General features: G+C 67.3%; 2 protein-coding genes across 2 annotated transcripts; both read right to left on the bottom strand.

Annotated features, from left to right (window-relative positions):
* Nucleotides 1-491: 491 nt before the first annotated feature.
* On the bottom strand, nt 492-11,513 carry CHLRE_01g032200v5 (uncharacterized protein). The gene is made up of 21 exons (XM_043058657.1): nt 11,359-11,513; nt 11,020-11,169; nt 10,635-10,717; nt 10,238-10,340; nt 9,943-10,024; nt 9,664-9,751; nt 9,136-9,385; nt 8,740-8,870; nt 8,386-8,481; nt 8,005-8,207; nt 7,399-7,751; nt 6,272-7,264; nt 4,631-6,124; nt 4,085-4,515; nt 3,744-3,976; nt 3,366-3,634; nt 2,479-3,196; nt 1,820-2,346; nt 1,548-1,655; nt 1,229-1,348; nt 492-982 (listed from the first exon to the last, which is right to left on the bottom strand). Exons 1-21 carry the CDS (start codon nt 11,395-11,397, stop codon nt 791-793), a joined length of 6,663 nt encoding a protein of 2,220 aa, XP_042928571.1. The 5' UTR covers nt 11,398-11,513; the 3' UTR covers nt 492-790.
* Nucleotides 11,514-11,687: 174 nt separating this feature from the next.
* CHLRE_01g032150v5 (uncharacterized protein) lies at nt 11,688-18,673 on the bottom strand. The gene is made up of 17 exons (XM_043058656.1): nt 18,378-18,673; nt 18,165-18,320; nt 17,727-17,825; nt 16,945-17,141; nt 16,551-16,730; nt 16,212-16,359; nt 15,785-15,912; nt 15,397-15,523; nt 15,047-15,212; nt 14,644-14,804; nt 14,293-14,415; nt 13,886-14,083; nt 13,594-13,739; nt 13,306-13,377; nt 13,009-13,145; nt 12,727-12,854; nt 11,688-12,527 (listed from the first exon to the last, which is right to left on the bottom strand). The coding sequence occupies exons 1-17, from the start codon at nt 18,495-18,497 to the stop codon at nt 12,111-12,113; spliced, it is 2,703 nt and encodes a 900-aa protein (XP_042928570.1). The 5' UTR covers nt 18,498-18,673; the 3' UTR covers nt 11,688-12,110.
* Nucleotides 18,674-18,693: the final 20 nt, after the last annotated feature.

Here is an 18,693-nt window from a genome sequence, read left to right as displayed (position 1 = left end):
AGCTGGCCCACACACGCCAGTCCCGGCAGAGCGAACAAATCCGCGAAAGCCAATTCCCACGTGCGGCCGTCCACACACAGCGCCGGGTTAGCCCACAACGGCACATGACTCACCCACGCGCCCGGCTCGGGCGGCGCCACAAGAGTCACCGCGGGCAATGCAGTCATGGCTTTCAGCAGGCGCGCAAACGGCTTGCCCGCCGGGGTGAGCGGCTTATTCAGCACACGGTCCGCGGCCCCCCGCACCAAGAAACGCAGGGGCGTTGCCGCCGGGTGCACCTGGCGCAGCCACGCCGCCGCGACCCGGGTCCACGGGGGCACGTACGGCAGCAGACCACACACACCCAACACACACCGGACCGCGAGACCGGCTTGCCGCGCTTTCACATGCGGCACCAGCGGCAACAGGCCCGCCCCCCCCACCGCCGGAGGCAGTAGGATGTATGGGGCTGTGTCGACCAGGCAGGACCAGGCCACCAGGGACAGGGGACGCTGCCTTGGGCACTTCCCAACCAATCCATCCTAACACAACTCGTGTTTGAGGTTAGCGGCCTAGATCCCTGTTGCCAAGTATGACTCCCATGCTGACCTCATCTTGTACAGCGTTTGCCCCGGAAAATACCGGTAATGGTCATGCGTCCTGCGTGCCCAGTAGCCAGCACACCCATACAGTACACACTTACGGCCCAGAACACCCCTGGGGCCCTTTTACGCCTCAAGCCTTCAAGCATCGGCCTCATACAACGTAAGCTTCTTTTGCTACTGCTCTACGCGTATCTCTCACAGCTCAATCACGCCGCGGATATGGCCTGCAGCAGTTTGGCCATCTGCGCGCCGCTGCGACCGCCGCCGCCGCCCCCGCCGCGGCCGGCCTGCCGCACTCGCGCCTCTGCCTCCGCCAGCTGCGCCACCACCGCCTGCTGCAGTCCGCCCAGGCGCCGCTGCAGGTCGCGCCGCTTCATCTCCACACGTTGCAGCAGCTCCTGAGGTGTGGACCGCATGTGTGTGCGTACCGTATGTGCGGGGGCGGGGGTGGAAAGGAGGTAATGAGCCACACGTGCACGCGCGCGTGTTTAACACGGGCTGGCCACAACGCAGGAACCGCAGTATGCAACTCGGACGCGCGAGAGCGGAATGGACGACTTTCTCGCGCCCCTCTCCATGCCCTCACCACTCCACCAGGCAGTAGGCCCATTGCACGCAGCACCCACCCCGCCCGCCCGCCGCACCTGCTTGGCGCTGTCCATGGCGGCCTTGGTGTCCACGTACTCGCCCCAGGCCGCCGCCAGCTCCGCCTGGTGTCGCGCCCGAAGCGCCTCGATGGCGGCCATGCGCTCAGCCAGCGCGTTCTGCGAGTGACGCGGTGTGAGGCAGTGTATGTGAGGCAGTGAGCAGCATGCGTCAGCTACCAGCACGTGCCGAATAACCGAATGCAGCAAGCCTGATGTCGGGGCATGCAGGCGTGCCGAGCCCCTGTAACATGCGCGCCTGCATGTAAAGCACGTGTCTGCACACATGCAATGCGCCAGTGTTCAATGCTGCCCCTACCTCCAGCTGCGCCAGGTGGCGGCGCGCGATCTTGGCCAGCGCCTCTGCCTCGTGGCCCGCCAGCTGCATCAGCTCCTGCACCGCCGCGGCGATGCGCTTCTGCACATCCTGCACCGCCACACGAGCCAACAGGGCCACAGCGACACGACACGGGAGATTGGCTCTCAGCATTCCACAAACTGCCAACATGCATGAAAGCAAGCTCGACAGGCCAGACATGTGCGAAGGTGGTACAATAATGTGCTTGCCAGGCCCGCGGCGGGCCAACGCACCTGCAGCGCGGCCCGCTGCATTGCTGCCGTGCGCCGCTTCTTGCGCTGCAGCATCGCCGCCATCATCGCCTGCAGCTCCTCGCCCTGCGTGCCGTCTCCGCCGCCGCCGTCGTCGTCGTCGCCTCCGGCGCCCAGCGTGCGCATCAGCATGCCAGCCAAGGCAGCGAAGTCTGCCTCGCCCTGGTCGCCCTCATCACCCGCCGCCGTCGCCCCAGTCCCCATACCCAGGCCGAAGCTGCCTAGGCCCAGGTCAGCAGCATCGCCGCCGCGACCGCGCTTGCGGCCACCCGCTCCACCCGCCGCACCACCCGTCGCGGCGCCTGCCTGAGGGCGGGAGCCGCTGGCGCCGGCGGCGCCAGCCGTGGCGCCGGCGTTCCGGCGCCCGGTGGTAAAGCCGGTCATGAGGCCAGCTGCGGCGGCGGGCGTGACGCCTGTGGCGCCGCCGGGCGCGGCTGCTCCGGTGAGGCCGCCTGAGCTGCGCAGTCCGGTCATGAAGGGCAGCGGCTTGAGCGCAGCCAGCTTGGTGCCTGCAGGTGCGGTAAGGCGAAGTGTCAACCCAGAACAGGGGTACATAAGCAGAGCAGGCACGCCCAGTGGTCCGTACACCACCGTTTATCCTGTATGATAGCATGCATGCATGACTGCTGCGTCAGGCTCACCCGTGGTAAAGCTGAGGCGCTTGCGGCCGTCAGCGTCAAGGCCGCCGTCAGCGCCGCTAGCGCCCAGTCCTAGCCCACCCAGGCCACGACCGCCCAGCGCGCCAAAGCCGCCGCCGCCACCCAGCTCCTGCAGCCCTCCGCCGCCGCCGCCGCCGCGGGGCTCTGCCTGGTCCTCTGCTGCCATCGTCCCACCCGCCATGCCATCCTCGTCCTCGGTGCCGAACAGCACAGGAGCCGGCTCTTGCGCCTCCTCTGCGACAGCCGCCGCGGCATCGCCGCCAAGCGGCTGCAGTCGGCGCCCGCGGTGAGCCGCCGCACCGCCCGGCGCCGCCGCCGGCGCGGCGGCAGCAGCCGGCCTGGGCGGCGGTGGCTTCCGCGTGAGAGGCAGCGGCGGCTTGCCGGGCTGCTGCCCAGGAGCCGCTGCCGCCAAGCCAGCTTTTGGTGGCGCCGAGAGGCCCCCCAGTGCTGGCAGACCCCCAGCAGCCGCGCCGAGCAGCCCAGCGGCACCAGCGCCAGCACCACCGCGAGCTGCATCACGTGGAGTGCGCGTCTCCGCAGCACCGACAGCTGCACCGCCAGCCTGGGCGCCGCGCCGCTGCGCAGGTGGCGCGGTGGTGGCGCCACGGCGCGCCGCGGCTGCTTCGGCAGCTGCGGCGGCAGGCGTCTTTCCGGCGGCGCCCCCCCGGACCAAGGGCGACACCGACTTGGCGGGCGAGGGCTGCATGCAGTAAACGGGACAACAGGGGCCGGGGATGCAGAGCCATACAGCGCACACTTCGAAGACGCTGGACATCTTAACTACCGTAGCATGCTAACCAGGTTCATGTAAACATTGTGCAGCTCACCCGTAAACGTTCGTCCCCCAGGTACCCGAGCCCAGCACTCACCAGGACCACCTCCATTGCCAAGCCGCCGAAACCGCCCGCTCCAGCCGCCGCCGCCGCCGCCAGCCCGTCACCGCCGCCGCCATCGTACTCGGCGCCGTACTCCCCGTCATAGTACATTCCGTCGCCGCCCTCCATGCCGTACATCTCGTCCTCGTCGGCGCCCGCCATGCCGTACAGGCCGCCGCCGGGGGCGTCGGCGTCCACCACCAGCCCTTGCAGGGCCTTGATGCCGCCGCCGCCGCGCTGACCCTGTTGGCGCTGGCGCCCGCCTGCAACCAAAGAATATCAAAAGAAGTGCTCATAACCAGACTGTCGTGTGTAGAAGAACCCATACGCCTCTTGTTGCCGCCCACTCAGCCCACCAGCCATCGTTCTCACCCAGCAGTAGGTCGCCTTCCACGCCCATGGGGGACCGCGCGCGCCGCCCGGCCGCACCGCGCTCCTGCTGCCCCTCCTCCTCGCCCTCCGCCGCCATCTCCTCCGCGTCCACGTCGTCGTACAGCCGCCGCAGCCGCGCCACCTCCGCAGCCGCCTCGGGCTGCTGCTGCGGTGGCTGCTGCTGCGGCTGCGGCTGCTCGACGGGCGCCAGGGCGCCGCGCTTGCCAGCCGCCCTGCAACAGCGCCGCAAGCACAGAAACGCTTTATACGAGTTTGTGCATGCACACGCGCAGCGCTGATATTTACCCGTACGTATACGGTCACACCTCTTCGCCACGTACCCGCGAGCCGGTGCAGATCGCTGCCGCGCCGCCGCGGCTTCCGCCGCCGCCGCGGCATCTTCCTCGCCATCTGACGCGGTTGCTGGCACCACGGTGGTGTCCGGGCCCGCCTCGGCCTCCTCCGCCAGGTCCTCCGCAGTGGCCGGCACCATGTCCGCACTGCCCAGCACCCCCAGCCCCAGGCCGCCCGCCACACCAGCTGCCGGCCTGCGCCCGGCAGGCGGCTGGGCAGCGGCGGGCGGCTTGGCTGCGGCAGCGCCAGTTGTAGCTGCTGCCTTGCCCCGGCCCTTGCTGGTGCCAGCTGCCTCCGCGCGAGCCGGCGGCGCCACAGCCTGCTGCTTAGCTTGCGGCGAAGGGTGCTGGTCCTTCGGCTGCCGCGCCTTGCGCGGTGTGCCCTGTGAGCCCAGCTGCTCCGCCAGGGCCTCCTTGGCCTGTGCAGGCAAGTGCAGGCGTTCCAGTTACCCTAGGGCTCGTGCAGGTCAAGGCACAGCACATGCACATGCATTGAATTACTTGGCACGAGGAATCACGAATAGCCCCTCCCACCTTGACCTTGGCTTGGCGGCTGGGTCTGGCTGCAGCTGCCGCTGGCGCGGCCGCGGCGTCACGCGCAGCCGTAGCGGCCGCGCTTTTGCGCCCTGCCGGCGGCACAGCGGCGCCGCCAGCGTCTGCAGACGTGGTCGCAGCAGCCGCGTTGCCCTTGCGCGGCTTCTTGGCGGCCGGCTGCTGCGCCGGCGCCTCCTCCCCAAAGTCGAACTGGTCAGGGCCTGGTGCGCCCTGGCGTTGCGCTGCGGCCTTGCCCTGTTGTGCCGTACCAGCCTGCGCTCCGCCTTTGACCGCCGCCGCCGGGGCTTCGCCAGCGCCACGCGCACGCTTGGCATTGGCAGCGGCAGCCGCTGGGTCCGGCGGCGCAGCAGCAGCCCCGGCGGCGGCGGCTGCGCCCTTCCGGTTGGCGGCAGCTGCAGACAGAGGAGCCTTATCAACACCGCGGCCTGTGATGCCAGCCGCACCGTCAGCAGCCAGGTTGCTCTTCGTCGGCTCCATCTGCAGCGGCTTCCGCTGCGGCGGCGGCGTACCCGACCGCGGTGCAGAGCGCTCCGGCACCGCGGCCGGCGGCGGCGGCGGTGCCGCCACCTTTGGCTCTGCCGCCTTGGGCGGCGAGGCGGCGGTGTCATTTATTCCGCCACCGCCAAGCCCCGCCGCTGTGCCGTCATAACCGGTGATGTCGTCTTCCGCCGCCGACCCAGGCGGCTCCGCGCCGTCGTCAGCCGCGGCGTCGGCTGCTGCGGCGACGGCGGCCGTGGCGGCGGCCGCCTCGGCCGCATTGGCAGCGCGCCGCTGCAGGGCCAGCTGCCGGCGGCCAGCGGCGGCGTCCGCGTCCGCGGGCGTGTCAGGATCTTCAATGGGGTCCAAGGAGGCCTTGATGATGGGCGAGGCGCCGCCCACGCCCAGAACCGACTTGCGTGCGGGGCCCAGCGGGTGTAGCGGGCGAAGCGGTGGCGGCGGCGGCTTGCCGGCCCGGCGGCCGGCGGAGCCGGCAGGCGCCTGCGGTGGCCGACCGCCACCGGACGCAGCTGCGCCGGCGGCGGCCTTCTTTGCGGCCGCGCCCGCCTTGGTGGCCCCCGCACTCTTGGCGTCTGTGCCGGTCTTGGCAGGCGCCAGCGTCGCCGCGGCCTGTGCCGCAGCCAGCGGGGGCATGGACGGCCCCTCCGACTGGGTGACGTGTCGTGGCCGCGCCCGCTCCGCCGCGGGCCCCGCCGCATTCCTTTGCGCGGCCGCGCCGGCGGCGTTGGCGGGCGCTGCCTGTGCCTGCTGCCCGGGCGCGCCGCCGCCGGCGTATCCGAAGTCACCGGCGCCGCCGCCACCGCGGGCGCTGTCGCCCGGCGGTGGTGGCGTCTTGGAGCGTGGGCGGAACGTCTTGGTGGCAGAGGTGGTCTGCGGGCCGCCGGTGGTAGTCTTGGTGAGGCCGGTGGTGTCGGTGAGGCCGGTGGTGGTCGGCTTGGGCAGAGCGCGTTGCTGCCGGGGCGCCGCCGCCGGCCTCTGCACAGGCGCAGGCGCGGGTGCAGGCGCAGGTGCCACTGGAGCAGGTGGTGGTGCAGGCTGCGGCTGCTGCTGCGCTTTCTGAGCCGCCTGTTTAGCCGCCGGCTTGCCCTGCTTTGGTTCGGGGAGAGACACCCCAGCAGGGACGGCCGCCGGCGCCTGCTGCTGCCGGCCTGCCGCCCCATTGACGATGGCTGTAATGGTGGTGGCCGCTGGACCGCCGGCGACAGTACCAGTCCGGGCGCTGCCGTTGGTCATACTGGGCTGTGGCGGCTTCTGCTGCACCTGGGGTTGCGGCGGCGCGGGCGGCTGCGTCGAACGTGCGGCGCCCTTGCTGGCCGTCTTCGCTGGTGCCGCCGCTGCAGCCTTGCGCTGCTGCTCAGGCGGCGGTGGCAGCTCCTGCTGCTGCGCTGCACCGATGTCGCCATTGACAGCAGCTTCGAGGCCGCCATTCGCGCCCTGCTGCGGCTCCGGAGTCACCTCATCAGCGTCACCCTGAGCACCACTGCGCCGCCGCTGCCGCTGCCGCCGGGCCGCACTGCCGCCGCCAGCGGGCGAAGGCATCGCCTCGGTGCGCCCGATGGCTCCCCTGGCTGCTGTGCCCGCGACGGGCTGCTTGCGCCGGGAGCCTCCGGCTGCGGTGCCCTGGGACGCCTGGCTCTTGGACCGAGTCGGCCGGCCGGCGTTGCTACCGCTGTGCTGCGGCTGCTCTTCCGCCACCGCCACAGCCCGAGGGGTCGCACCACTGACGCTCCTGCCACCGCCTCCACGGCTTGGCGCCGGCCCGCCAGCCGGCGGCAGCGCAGCAGGTGCTGCTGCCACGGCCGCGACCACAGCAGCCGCAGCAGCCGCTGGTGGCGCCGCCAGGCCGTTCGCCACATCAAGCTTTGTGGGCTGCTGCTGCACCACTACCACCGCCGTGGCGGCTGCAGCTGCAGCAGGCATCGGCATCGGCATCGACGGCGCCGCGGCGGGCGGCGGCAGGGATGGCGCCGGCGGCGGCTGCGTGAGCGTGTAGATGGGCAGGCCGCGTGACATCTTGGGGAAGCGGCCGGGGCCGATGTTGGCGCTTGCGGGCTGCGACAGCTCCATGAGCAGGGGGTCCTGGGACAACACCACCATGTGGCCCTCGCGCCGAGCCTGTGCGGGAAAGTGAACCATTCCGCAATTGAGTAGCTGGCTTTGGGAGTACTGGCTTAGGCAGTACTGCCGTATGGCATGACTTGGGTCATGGGTAAGTTGGATTAGGTGGTAAATGCGTGCGTGCTGCGCACCTTGGGCAGGCGCAGCAGCATGGCGCGTGCGTCCTCGCGCGTCAGCGTCAGGTGTAGCCGCAGCGCCGGCGTCCGCCGCCCGCGGCCACCAGCCCCCTCCTCTGCCGCCGCATCGGCCTCGGCCGCCTGGTCCGGGTCGTGGTCGTCATTGGTGACCACGTCCGTCAGGGTCCCGGGCAGCCGCTGCAGCGACACCTCCACGCGGCACAGATCCGCGGCGCTGCCTGCGCCCGCTAGCAGTGTGCCGCGGGCGGAGGCGGCCGTGCCGGAGCCGAAGCCGCCGCCGCCGCCGCCGCCGTTAGCGGCGGCGGCGCCCTCCGACAGGTCCGATATGGTCACCATACCCACGTCATCTGCGGGCGGGATGCCGGTACACAGGGGAGAGAGACGTGACGCATAACCCCACGATCCGCCGGACCATGTGCCGCCGCTGTGGCAAGGAGGTCTTTCATACGGCACTGTACTGCGCTTGTCCACACTAAGTAAGCGCACGGCTGTACGGTACAGCTCCCAAGCAAATGACCAACGCACACGCGCGCCCTTCCCCACCCCCCACTCTCCCCCCCTCCCCGCACCCACCCAGCCAACTGCTAAATACTCGCTCACCAAACATGATGGTCAGCGGCTCGGGCACTGGCTCCTCGCCCTCGCCCAGCTCCTCGTCCGGCAGCAGCACGCTCAGGTCCAGGTGGCCGCCGCCGCCCGCCCCCGCCGGGTCGCCGCCCACACCCACGTCCACCCAGGGGTCGGCGGGGCACACGCCCGGCACGCCCTCCAGCCGCAGCGCCAGCGTGCGGTAGGAGTACACACTGCGGCGGGGCGCGCGTGCAGCGGTGGGGCAGGCATGTATGGGAGTGGTTTGTGAGGGCCCGGGAGAGCACAATCGCGAACGCGTCGCAGCAGTGCGCCAGCAGTTCGCGAGTAGACGAGGTGTGATAGCTGCCGTGAGCCGCGCCGCACATCGTATATCTGCTGCTGCGCACCCACCTGGCCCGCTCGCCCAGCTCCCGATTCATCTGTGCCAGCACCGGCCGCAGCTGCGCTGCCAGGTCCATGTCCTCAGCCTGGGAGCGGCTGATAGCGCTGCAGTGGCGGGGCAGGGGTGGGGGCGGGGGCGGCCGTTTTTAGTGCAGGCGGGTGCGGGGGCACAGTTAGGTGGGGGCATGCAGGGTGACAATGACATCAGCACATGCAGCGATGGGTGGCGGGTGATGGAGCCAGCTTCATCACTCGACGGGCATCGGCGTCTGGCGAGATGTACGCAGCACAATGCGGCAGTAGCTAGCACCGGGCGCGGCCCGGCAGGCAACCACGCACCCCGCGTCGCTCAACGTCACTCACGCGTAGGTCTCAATGACTTCGTTCAGCGCGCTGGCGGCGGCGGGCGGCAGGTAGCGGCGCGGCAGCTCCGCGCCGGCGCTGCCCAGGCCGCCGCCGCGGCACACCCGGAACAGCACCTCCACCAGGTCCATCTGCGTGCGCGCGCGTGTGTGTAAGTGTTGGGTAAGTGAGGGTAACGGCCACGCGCGCGCACCGTACACGCACGTCAAGCCGCTTGTTTCAGCTTTGTTCGTTTCCGGACAAGGCGTGTTTAGACGCCCGTGAATCCCCTTGTCCAGTACGTAGGCGCACAGTGGCCAGCCAGCAGCACTGCCCCAGCATGCAGCAGTACATGCGCACCAAGCTAACGCAACCTGCCGGGAACAGCCTCCTCCTCCCAACTCCCATGCAGCTCACCTGCGTGCTGTAGTCAGCTGCCGCGGGCAGCAGCTCCAGGAACGTGCGGTCCGCACTCCCGGCCGCGGGGTTGTCACTGCCGTCATCGCCAGACTCCTCGCCGTCCTGCTGATGTTGCTGGTGGCGCGGCTGCCGCGCGGCGGCTGCTGCGGAGGTGGCGTCAAACAGCCGCTGCTGGTTGCGCTTGGAGGTCTGGACCAGCTCCAGAAGGGTGGAGGCGGCGGCGCGGCGGACACGCAGAGGATAGAAACTGTGGTGGGCAGATGCAGAGTTAGGGCAGGGGCCCGGAAAAGTCACTCCCAAGGCCAGGGTTTGAGAGACCCGCCGGGGGCGCAGTGATGGAGACGTGACGATGATATGACAGGCCGTGGTGTGTGTTTGTGGCGGCGCGTCGCAAGGAGGAGCGTGATGAGGCTTATCAACGGAGTGGGTTGCTTGGTGCACTCTTTGACACGAGCCTATTTTGGCCACATCGCTGTTTCGTGACGAGACACGCACACGCCCGCCCGCCCGCCCTCCCGCCCTCACCGGGTGGTGGGCAGAAACTCCAGCAGCTGGGGGATGAACAGCTCGCCCAGCTTGTCACGAGCCGTCAGACCCTTGGCGCCGCGGGGGGCTGCAACAGGAGGCGGCGGCGGGCACGCACAGGTAGATGGGCACGTGGCGGGAGGGTACGAAGAAAGGAGGGGTGGCTTTTGGGTTGCATGCGATACGGTACGAAGAGGGCAGCTCAGTAGGCACAGGTGCAAAAGCGGCGGCAGTTAGGGTAGGCGGTGGGCTCGGGGAAAAGGTGAGACAGGAGTTTACCTTCGGGCGATGGTGGCAGGCGGTAGGGCGACTGGCACATGTCCTGCACGAATTGCATGCAGCCTAGCAGGATCTCGTGAGCCTGCAAGCACACGCACACACGCATATTGCGCGCGTTAGTTCAAGCGGGGCCGGCGGGTGCCGAGGTCATCACAGAGCCAGGTAGCTAGGCACAAGTACGTATTCGCCGGCCCCATCACGATGAGCGCCGCCGCGGCCCGCTTAATCAAGGCAGGACGCGCCAACAGCCAGACACGAACGCACGCACGCGCACGTGCGTATGCCCTGCACCCACCTGTGCCTGGTGCAGCTGCTCCGTGGCGGCGGCCAGAGCCTCGAACACGGACGTGAGCATGGCGGGGAACTCGTGCGACCACAGCGCCTTACCGGCCAGCGGCCTGAGGCGGCGGCAGCAACAGCAGGGGCGCGCCCGAGATTGCAGATTAGGGCGGTGGGGAAAGCACGGCAGCTGCCGACAACATCTAAGCCACACGTACCCATACAAAACCTGGCAAGGCGCCGGGGGTTGGCACGCCTGCCATCCGCACGGTGCATGCAGTGCGGCACGGGACGGCGTGCACGGTTCACAGCCGCCTTCCCCCACAGTCATCCCCAGCCATGTAGCCACGCATGCACAGACGCCAGGCGCCCGGCGGTGCAAGCCAGCAAAGCCGCCGCCGCTGGTCACGCACCCGATGTTCTCGGGCATGAGGTGCAGGATGGTTTTGATCAGCGCCATCTCCACCGCCGCGTCGCTGTCCGCGCCTGACATCAGCTGTGAGGCAGGGGCCGCAGGGGCGTGCGGTAAAGGCATGTATGGGCGGACAGGGGCGTGTGGTGGTGGCGCTATTCTTGATCAGCTGCCTGGCTAACATGGTCAGGGCCCACAAGCGATGCGAGGCGCAGGTCACGCGTGGCGCTTCCATGGTGCCAACTTGGCGCAGGCGCCCGTTCTCCCTCCCTCCGTTCCGCCTCTCCCTATCCAGGAATGACCCGTCCAGGTGAACCCGCCGACCAACCCTCGCTCTCCAACCCCACGCTCCACCCCCTGTTCCTCCCCCTCCCCCTCCCCCTCACCCGCTCCAGCCTGCCGCACGCCGCCTCCACCAGCGCCACCTGGTCGGGGCCGTCGCGGCCCTCGTGCAGCACCTGCGCCGTCAGCTCGTTGAAGGGCTCCAACCGGGACACCAGCTCCGCCGGGTCGATGCTGGGCGAGCGCAGCAGCTCCTGTAATAATTGCGTTCTTGGCGTCAGTCGGTGCAGTGCAGCCACGCGGACACTTTCGAGCATTCTTCATTTATGCAGCAGCAGCAGCAGCAGCAGCAGCAGCAGCGGCGCGAGGCAGCGGCAGCAGCAGGACACCGCCGCGCTTGCTCCCGAGCCCGAGCCACCCACATGCACACACCCCGCACTCACCGCAACGCCCTGCAGCCTCCCATGTGATGTTGAGGTCATTTCCTACTTCCAGAAAGAGTTACCCAGCTGCGGCGCGTGGAAGGGAGAATTGTCCGGTTCCCGCGCTTCCGCGGCTGCGCTAGCCCGGCCAGATCTGCCTCCCAGCCTCGCTGGTTGCCTCTAGTAGCACCTAAGCCTCGACGGCGTTGCAGAGTGCTTCGGGCGGGCGCGCCGCTTGCTGCGGCGCCCGTCCAAGGTGGTCGGCAACGTCACAGACCAGCAGTTGCTCCGTGCAAAACAGCGCAGTGCTGCAACGCTGGTCTGTGGGCTCAACCGCAAGGGCCTGTGGTCTAACAACTGCGTTACAAAGCGGCGGTCAACGCCGGTCGCCCGGGGCAGGTTTGAACAAAAACTGCGAAATGCGGTCTCGGCTAGTACATGCGAAGCAAGTTAATGCGGTAGGTTGACACATTCCCTGCTTTTCAGTGCGTGCAAGAATTGCGAGCGAGCGGGATTTCCCGCGCGCGCGACAGTGAAGAAGGCTACCCGCAGCATGGGCGCGGGGCCGCAGGCACAGCACACATCAAGCATTTGCATAAAGACACCGCCGCCGCACCCCTAATACCTTCTCACCACCCTTGCTCTTTGCACAAGGAATCCAACCCCCTAAAACCCTGTTTGCCGCAGTACGGCTCCCCTTCCGCCCACAACGTCACTGTGCTATAGCGTCACAGCACAACCCACGCCGCCCACACGGGGTATGCCCCACCCTGCTATTTACGCCCCGCCACACCTAGCCGCGACGTTGCGCCGCTAGCCCCAGCGCCACCGCCTCGCCCCGCCACGCTCCGCGCGCCCAGCGTGCCCGTGGGCACCTGACTGCTACGTGTGGACCCCCGCTCATCCATGTCTCCCGCGCCCCCTCCGCCGCCGCCCCTCCCCACCGCGCTTTTGTGAGCGATGGTGTTCAACTCGCTCAGCAGCGAGCGACCCAGATCGTCCAGCTTGGCCCCGAGCGAACCCTGCACGTCCGGGGCCGCCGTGTCCAGCCCTAACCCCGCCTCCGCGCCCAGCTTGGCGCCGCGCCCGCGGCCCTTCTTGCGGCCGCCCGCGCCGCCGTGCCCGCCCGCGTCGTCCTCGTCGTCCTCGTCCAGCAGCCCCATGTCCTGCATCACCTTGCGCTGGTTGCGCTGCAGGGCAGGGGCCGGGTGGCAGGGGGGAGGCCAAGGGGTAAGAGGGTTTTGATGAGGCGCGGAAAGAGGCGAGAGTGTCGTGCGGGATGGGGCAATTGGAGAACGTGTGCGTGCGGGCGGCAGGGCGTGGGCGTGGACATGGGCGTGCCAGTGCGTGGATGCGCGTGCGCCCACACGTACGTCGCCCGCCACTCACGTCCGCCAGTGCGGATGGCATCTCCAGCGGGTGCGCCTTCTCGTACTCGGACACGAAGTGCTCCTCGTCCTCGTCGTACTCCAGCAGCAGCATGTTCATCGCCTTGCCCTCGCCGCCCTCGCCCGCGCCTGCGCAGCCCAAGCCCATGCAGCAGCGAAGTGAGCAGCTGAAACGGCTGGCGGAGGCACAGGCGGCTAGCAGCAACTACTTGCTCCGAACACAACTCCTCGGCCGGCATGGTAAGTCCCTGGCACAACCCGCCCTGTGTGCGCTACGACGCACCCGAGCCCCCGCCGCCGCCCTTGCGGTCCTTGGGCCGGAACCACAGCCGCAGCGACTTGTCCCAGGAGGCGGTGACGTAGGTGTCACAGTCCTTGATGTAGCCGATGCCGCGGATCACGTCCGTGTGCCCCGCGTACCTGTGCGACGCACGTGCCAGGAAGGGGCGCAGCAGTTAGGCGGCGACACATACACACACCGACACATTTGCTTACACGGTACGGTATGGTGCAAGGACACTCTCTCCCGCCGGTTCTGGAATCAATGACCTCCCCCGCCGCCCCCTTGCCTTGTGCCCACCTGGCCAGCGGCATGGGGTCGTCCAGGTCGTACACGAAGGCGGTGCGGTTCAGCATGGCCGCCACCAGCAGCCTGGGGAGGGGGCATGCGAGAGGTGCGAGCGAGTGGCGATAGTCATGTTCACACCTACCTCCCGCGTCATTGTCAGGCGAAGGCTCGTGATACGGTATGCTGCGTTGCAATGCTCATGTGAGCGGCGGCTGCCACGCTTCGCCGCGTCACACGCCGCTCACACCGGGGCGGTTTCCTAACTGACAACTGGTGTATACACCTCCCTGGCCCGCGCACCTGTTGGTGTTGTCCACGTAGATGCTCTGCACGCTGCCGCCCGTGTACGTGAACTGCTGCAGCTTGTGGCCGTCGGGGTTCCACAGCCGTATCGTGTCGTCGTCTGCCGCCGTCACCCAGCAGTGCCGGAACGCCACCCACCGCACCTGTGCGCACCACACACAGGCAGCTGTTGCGTATGACGCTGTGCGCAAATAAACACAAGCCATCCCGCCCAACCTGCCAGAGCACAGAATCCACTGGCAATCCCTGCCACACCCAACACCCGCACCCCCAACAGCCGCGCACGCACCTGAGTCACCTCCGGCACGTCCCGGTTCGCCTGCTGGATGGTCTCCAGCACAATGCCGGTGGCGGAGGGCAGGCCCGCAATGTCCGACTTGGTTAGCCAGTTCATGTTGGTCTTGGGGCCGCGCCCGTTGCCGGCCGCCTCGTCGTCGCCGCCCGCGTCCGGCGTGTCGGCGTGGTCCAGGCTCAGCACGTGCTTCACCTGCGTGGTACAAAAGGATCAGGGAAAGAGTTCGACACCATATGCGTGTGCATGGACAGGATGCTGGGAGTTCCGCATACAGGCCAGGGTGGGGACGGCAAGGAACGGTCGCCAGCTTTATTCGGGCAGGCCGCGGTGTAGGTTGCTGTGACGCTGCAGAGACACCGAGTTCCCAAAACTATGCAAGCACCCTGCACTTGCGTACGCACCTGCGCCGGCCGCTTGACGTTCCAGATCTTGACCTTGTTGCCCATGGCGCACGTGGCCAGCTCGTCCCGCTCCTCGCAGTACTCGAGGCACTGCAGCGGCGAGTCGTGCGCGTTGAACACACACTGCGGGGAGAGGAGCGGGGGCAGAGCGGGGACGGGAGCAGGAGGGACAGAACGGGGCCAGAGGTCAGGGTGGGTGAGGGCTTCGCAGCATGGTGCATGCCAGACGCTGACTCCTGAGCCATCCCAATAAAGAAAGGTTGGCCTGCCCACATACAGCTTCGCTAACCCCCAGCCCCGCGCGCCACATGCGGAGACGACCCACAGCCCCAACCCCGCCCCGCTCCTCACCGCCACTGGCTTCATGGTGGTGAGGTCCCAGATGCGCAGGGTCTTGTCGAAGGAGGAGCTGGCCAGCAGGTTGCCCTTGAGCAGCGCCAGCCCGCTGATGCGGCCCTCGTGCTCCGTGAACTCGGTGGGCAGCGGCACGTCGTTGTAGGTGGGCACCGTGTCTGCAGGGCGGGCGGCGAGGGGGCGGGTGGGCGAGAGATGCGAGGGTGTCAGAGAGATGGGAGCATGAGACGGTTGACTGCACAGGTGCTGTGTTCCGCATACCGTGTGGGTGGTTTGAGAGGGTACCGGACATTGAGCAGTGCAACTTGAGGCCGGTCGACCCCGTTGCCGGGCACCTCATCTGGCCCGTCGTGGGATCATGCAGGTCAGCCGGGTGGGCGCCGTCCCGTCCAGCACTCACTGTGCAGGTAGTGCAGGTGGATGGTGGTGTCCTCGCTGCCGGTGATGAGGCAGTTGAGCGCCGCGGAGTAGACCATGACGTAGATGTTCTTGCTGTGCAGCTGCCACTCCTCCACGCACACGTACACGTCGCAGTTCTGCTCCACGTCCAGCTGCCAGCGCAGCACCTGCGCGGAGGGAGGCAAGCGTCAGGCATGCAGGTGATAAGGTTTTGTCAAAAAACCAGGCCCAATCACAGTAAGTGGGGATGGGACAGGGCGCGCGTCCAGCCTTGCGTCAGCGCTGTAGCCCGGCACGTCCGCCACCAGCCGTTAAACAACCCCCCCGGCCTCGTAAGTAGCCCTCGCCCACCTTGCCGTCCGCGCCGCAGCTGAAGATCTCATCCGGCGGCGCCTCCTCGTCCTCGTCGTCCGGCTGCTCCTTGGACGGCGTCACCACAATGACGCCCTCCACCCAGTCCTCGTGCTTGCGAAACGTCCTGCGGCGATACAGGCGGCATTGGTCAGAGAGCACACAGCACTTCGGCGCATGGATGCACGCCCTGAACGCGGCGACAGGGCCTCACTGCCAGCCCACAGGTGTTTTGCCCCCCTATGACGCATCGCCCGCGTACTTACGCACATAACTCTCAACTCCCAGCCTGCCAACCCGACCCCACTCCAACATCGTCCCCCCCCCCACACACACACAGACGCACAGTAACACCCGCCCCCGCTTCAGAGCAGCACCGGCCGCCCACCTGTAGGCACCCATGTGGTTGTACTGCCACATGATGAGCTGCTTCTGCTTGGAGGCGCCCAGCAGCATGTCGGTGCCCATGGGTGCGTACATGTACTCCACGTTGAACCGGTCCAGCCCGCTCGACTCCTGGGCGGGCGGAGGCACGATGTAGAGAGAACGCAAGGGAGAGATCGTGTGTGTATGTGTGTGTGTTATACACAATATGGTATGCGCAGAATAGTGTGTGTGCGTGACTGTGTGCACCACTCAACGCGGATAGGCCCGTACCCTTACATGTGATTCAACCCCAACCCCGACCCCGCGGCACCCCAATACATATGCACACACGCGCACACACACACGCACACACACACACACACGCACGCACGCACACACACACACACACACACACACACACGTGCGCTGACCACCGCCCGCGCACTGACCTGCACGTACTGCGTCACGTTGGCGGGCGCGCGCGGGTCGTAGGCCACCAGGCGGCCGAAGCGGCCGGACGCCCAGTACATGTTGGTGGAGGGCACGTACGCCACCGCCACTGGCTGGTCGTTGATGGACTCGAACTTGTCCAACAGCCTGCAGCAAGGAGTGTGGACATGATGGGGGGCTCACTGATTGATCATGCAGCGCTGTCAGCTCGAGTGTTGGTGCCTGTACGTGTTGTGCAGTTGAGCGGGAGGCGCTCGCGCTGGCGCGTTCCTCACGGCTCGGCAGTTACACTCCAGCCACACTCCCCGGGGGCCGCCAGCCCACCGCGCCGCCCTCACCTGCCCTCCAAACTCCAGACCTTCATGCTGCCGTCTATTGAGCCCGTGAGGATGGAGTTGGTGAAGGTGTCGTATGCCATGGACACGATGGCGGCGGTGTGGCATTTGCGGATGCGCTGGAAGGCCTCCTTGGGCTTCTCCAACTTGTCGAACTCGTACATGCAGATGCACTTGTCGTAGCTGCCATAGGGGCGGCAAAGCAGTGCGTGTTGCGCAGCGTAAGTGAGTACTCATAGTGGCTAAGGCCATGCCGAAGCCACGCACACTAGGTCCCCTGACTGTTGTTTCCGTTGCCCAGGCCCCAACCGGCGCGCCAGTGCCACCTGCACAATGGGCGATAGGACACCAAGTCCGCCATCCCATCAGAACCACCACCATAACCTGACCGCCTCACCCGCCCGTGATGATCTTCCCCGTCTCCGTGATGATCATGCACGACACGATGTCGGTATGACAGAAGTCGGGCCCGCGGAAGGGCGGGAAGATCTTTTTGAGGATCTGCCGCGCGTCCAGCGTCATGTTGCCGTCCCGCAGCCCGCTAGCCACGCTGCGCTGCTGCTGCGCCATCTTGCGAGCCTCCGCCAGGTCCACCTGATGGGGTATTAAAGACAAGGTGTTGGTTGGAGGATGTTTTAAGGCAGCGACAGGGAGGCAGGGTAGTGTTGAGGGACGGAGCGCAAGAGGTGGCGCAGCATCCGGGGTTTCCCATCCCACGGCTTCGGCGCGCAGCCATGGTCGCCCTCGGTCCAGGCACCAGCGTTCTTGCGAATGCCGGAGACGGCATCCCCTGACCACAGAGACTGGCAGCTGGTGACAGCTTGTCCCAACCTTTGCCGCCGTGAGTCCGTTGCTTCTGCGACGAGCCCTCGTAGCTGGGGCTGTCGCCCGCCCTGGCCCAGACCCTCACACTCCCACATCGCCCTTCAGTGCGGCTCCTTCGACATTGACTTGCTCCACGGCCGTGCCGCGCACACCCTGCACCGAGTGCACCTGGCCTCCCCCTCCCCTGGACCCTGTTCCAGACACCCGCCATGCGAGGAGCGCCCATGGCTTCGTATGCCCCGCCGCAGCCGCTCCCTCGTGCCGTTCCTCCGGCCTCCAATGGCCCTGCCACACTCGACCCGCCTGCTGCCCTTTCTCCTCCCCCTGCACCCCTCCAGCAGCAGCCGCGCGCACCTTGAACAGCAGCATCACCGCATTGCCGCCCACCGCCAGGTAGCGGTGCTTGCTGTCCCACGCCAGAGAGTGCACCGGCCCGACGTCCGAGGGCGCCATCTGCAAGGCAGCGAGTGCCAACAGAAAGGCGCACTCAAGTGTGAAACGCCCGTCGTCAAGGCTTTCATGGCGGGACTGCCATGACACACGCAGCCATGCGGGCGCTCAAGCGTGATGAAACCCAGATGGGCGTGCAGCGGCGCCTGCAATCTATGCCACACCCTTGGTACAAGCGCGTGTCAGCTGCACGTGTGCACGCAGCGTGGCCTGACCCACACCCACGGCACCCGGCCCTTCGGTCATATGCACGACGCCCTTGGCAACTATGCCACGGCCAACCGCCAGCCCACATCCCCAGGCGCACTTGCCCCCACCCGGCCCCACCCCCGGCCTCCCCACCTGCAGCAGGATGCCTTTATCTGTCCATATCCCAATCGTGCTGTCTATGGAGGACGAGAACAGGAGCTTTGATGTGCTAGAGTAGGCCAGGCACGTTACGGCACCCTTGTGCCCCTTCTGCATGCGGACCATGGTGCCGGTCTTGGCGTCCCACACCTGCACGAGGAGCCCGTAAGCTTCTCAAAGATATCAAATTGCAACAGCAGTGCTTGCCCTGATAACTTTGTCGCCATCTGCGCTGGAGTAGAGCTCCTTCAGCACTCGGTTGTAAGCTATGCTGGAGATGGGACTTTCGTGCGCCTCGTCCACCACTTTAATCACTTCCATAGCCATCTTTCTCAAGTGGATTGGTTAGTTTGCGCTCAGCGCATCTATGAGAGTCGAAAACACCGAGGTATTGCAGACATGCCGCGTGCCAGTCAAGTCTTTGCTCTCAAAGTCATTCCTCAGACATAAAGGGGAGCACAGAGCTAAGATGAATTACAGTTCGAAGCCCAGGCAAAGACTAGAACTCGGTCCAGCGATCCCA

This window comes from Chlamydomonas reinhardtii, chromosome 1, assembly GCF_000002595.2.
Source record: "Chlamydomonas reinhardtii strain CC-503 cw92 mt+ chromosome 1, whole genome shotgun sequence".
NCBI classification, from domain to species: domain Eukaryota; kingdom Viridiplantae; phylum Chlorophyta; class Chlorophyceae; order Chlamydomonadales; family Chlamydomonadaceae; genus Chlamydomonas; species Chlamydomonas reinhardtii.
The sequence above is the reverse complement of the archived record's forward strand: the minus strand, read 5'-3'. Positions and strand labels throughout refer to the sequence as shown.

Excerpts from the sequence above, each read along its gene's own strand:
- CHLRE_01g032150v5 (XM_043058656.1), bottom strand. The coding sequence starts at position 18,497 with ATGGCTATGGAAGTGATTAAAGTGGTGGACGAGGCGCACGAAAGTCCC. Across the intron at positions 16,360-16,550 it reads GTCTGGAGTTTGGAGGGCAG|GCTGTTGGACAAGTTCGAGT; the intron begins GTGAGGGCGGCG and ends TCCTTGCTGCAG. Across the intron at positions 14,805-15,046 it reads CCACCTGCACTACCTGCACA|ACACGGTGCCCACCTACAAC; the intron begins GTGAGTGCTGGA and ends CCCGCCCTGCAG.
- CHLRE_01g032200v5 (XM_043058657.1), bottom strand. The coding sequence starts at position 11,397 with ATGACCTCAACATCACATGGGAGGCTGCAGGGCGTTGCG. Across the intron at positions 10,718-11,019 it reads CGTGCGGCAGGCTGGAGCGG|CTGATGTCAGGCGCGGACAG; the intron begins GTGAGGGGGAGG and ends CCTGCCTCACAG. Across the intron at positions 7,265-7,398 it reads TGCTGCTGCGCCTGCCCAAG|GCTCGGCGCGAGGGCCACAT; the intron begins GTGCGCAGCACG and ends TTTCCCGCACAG.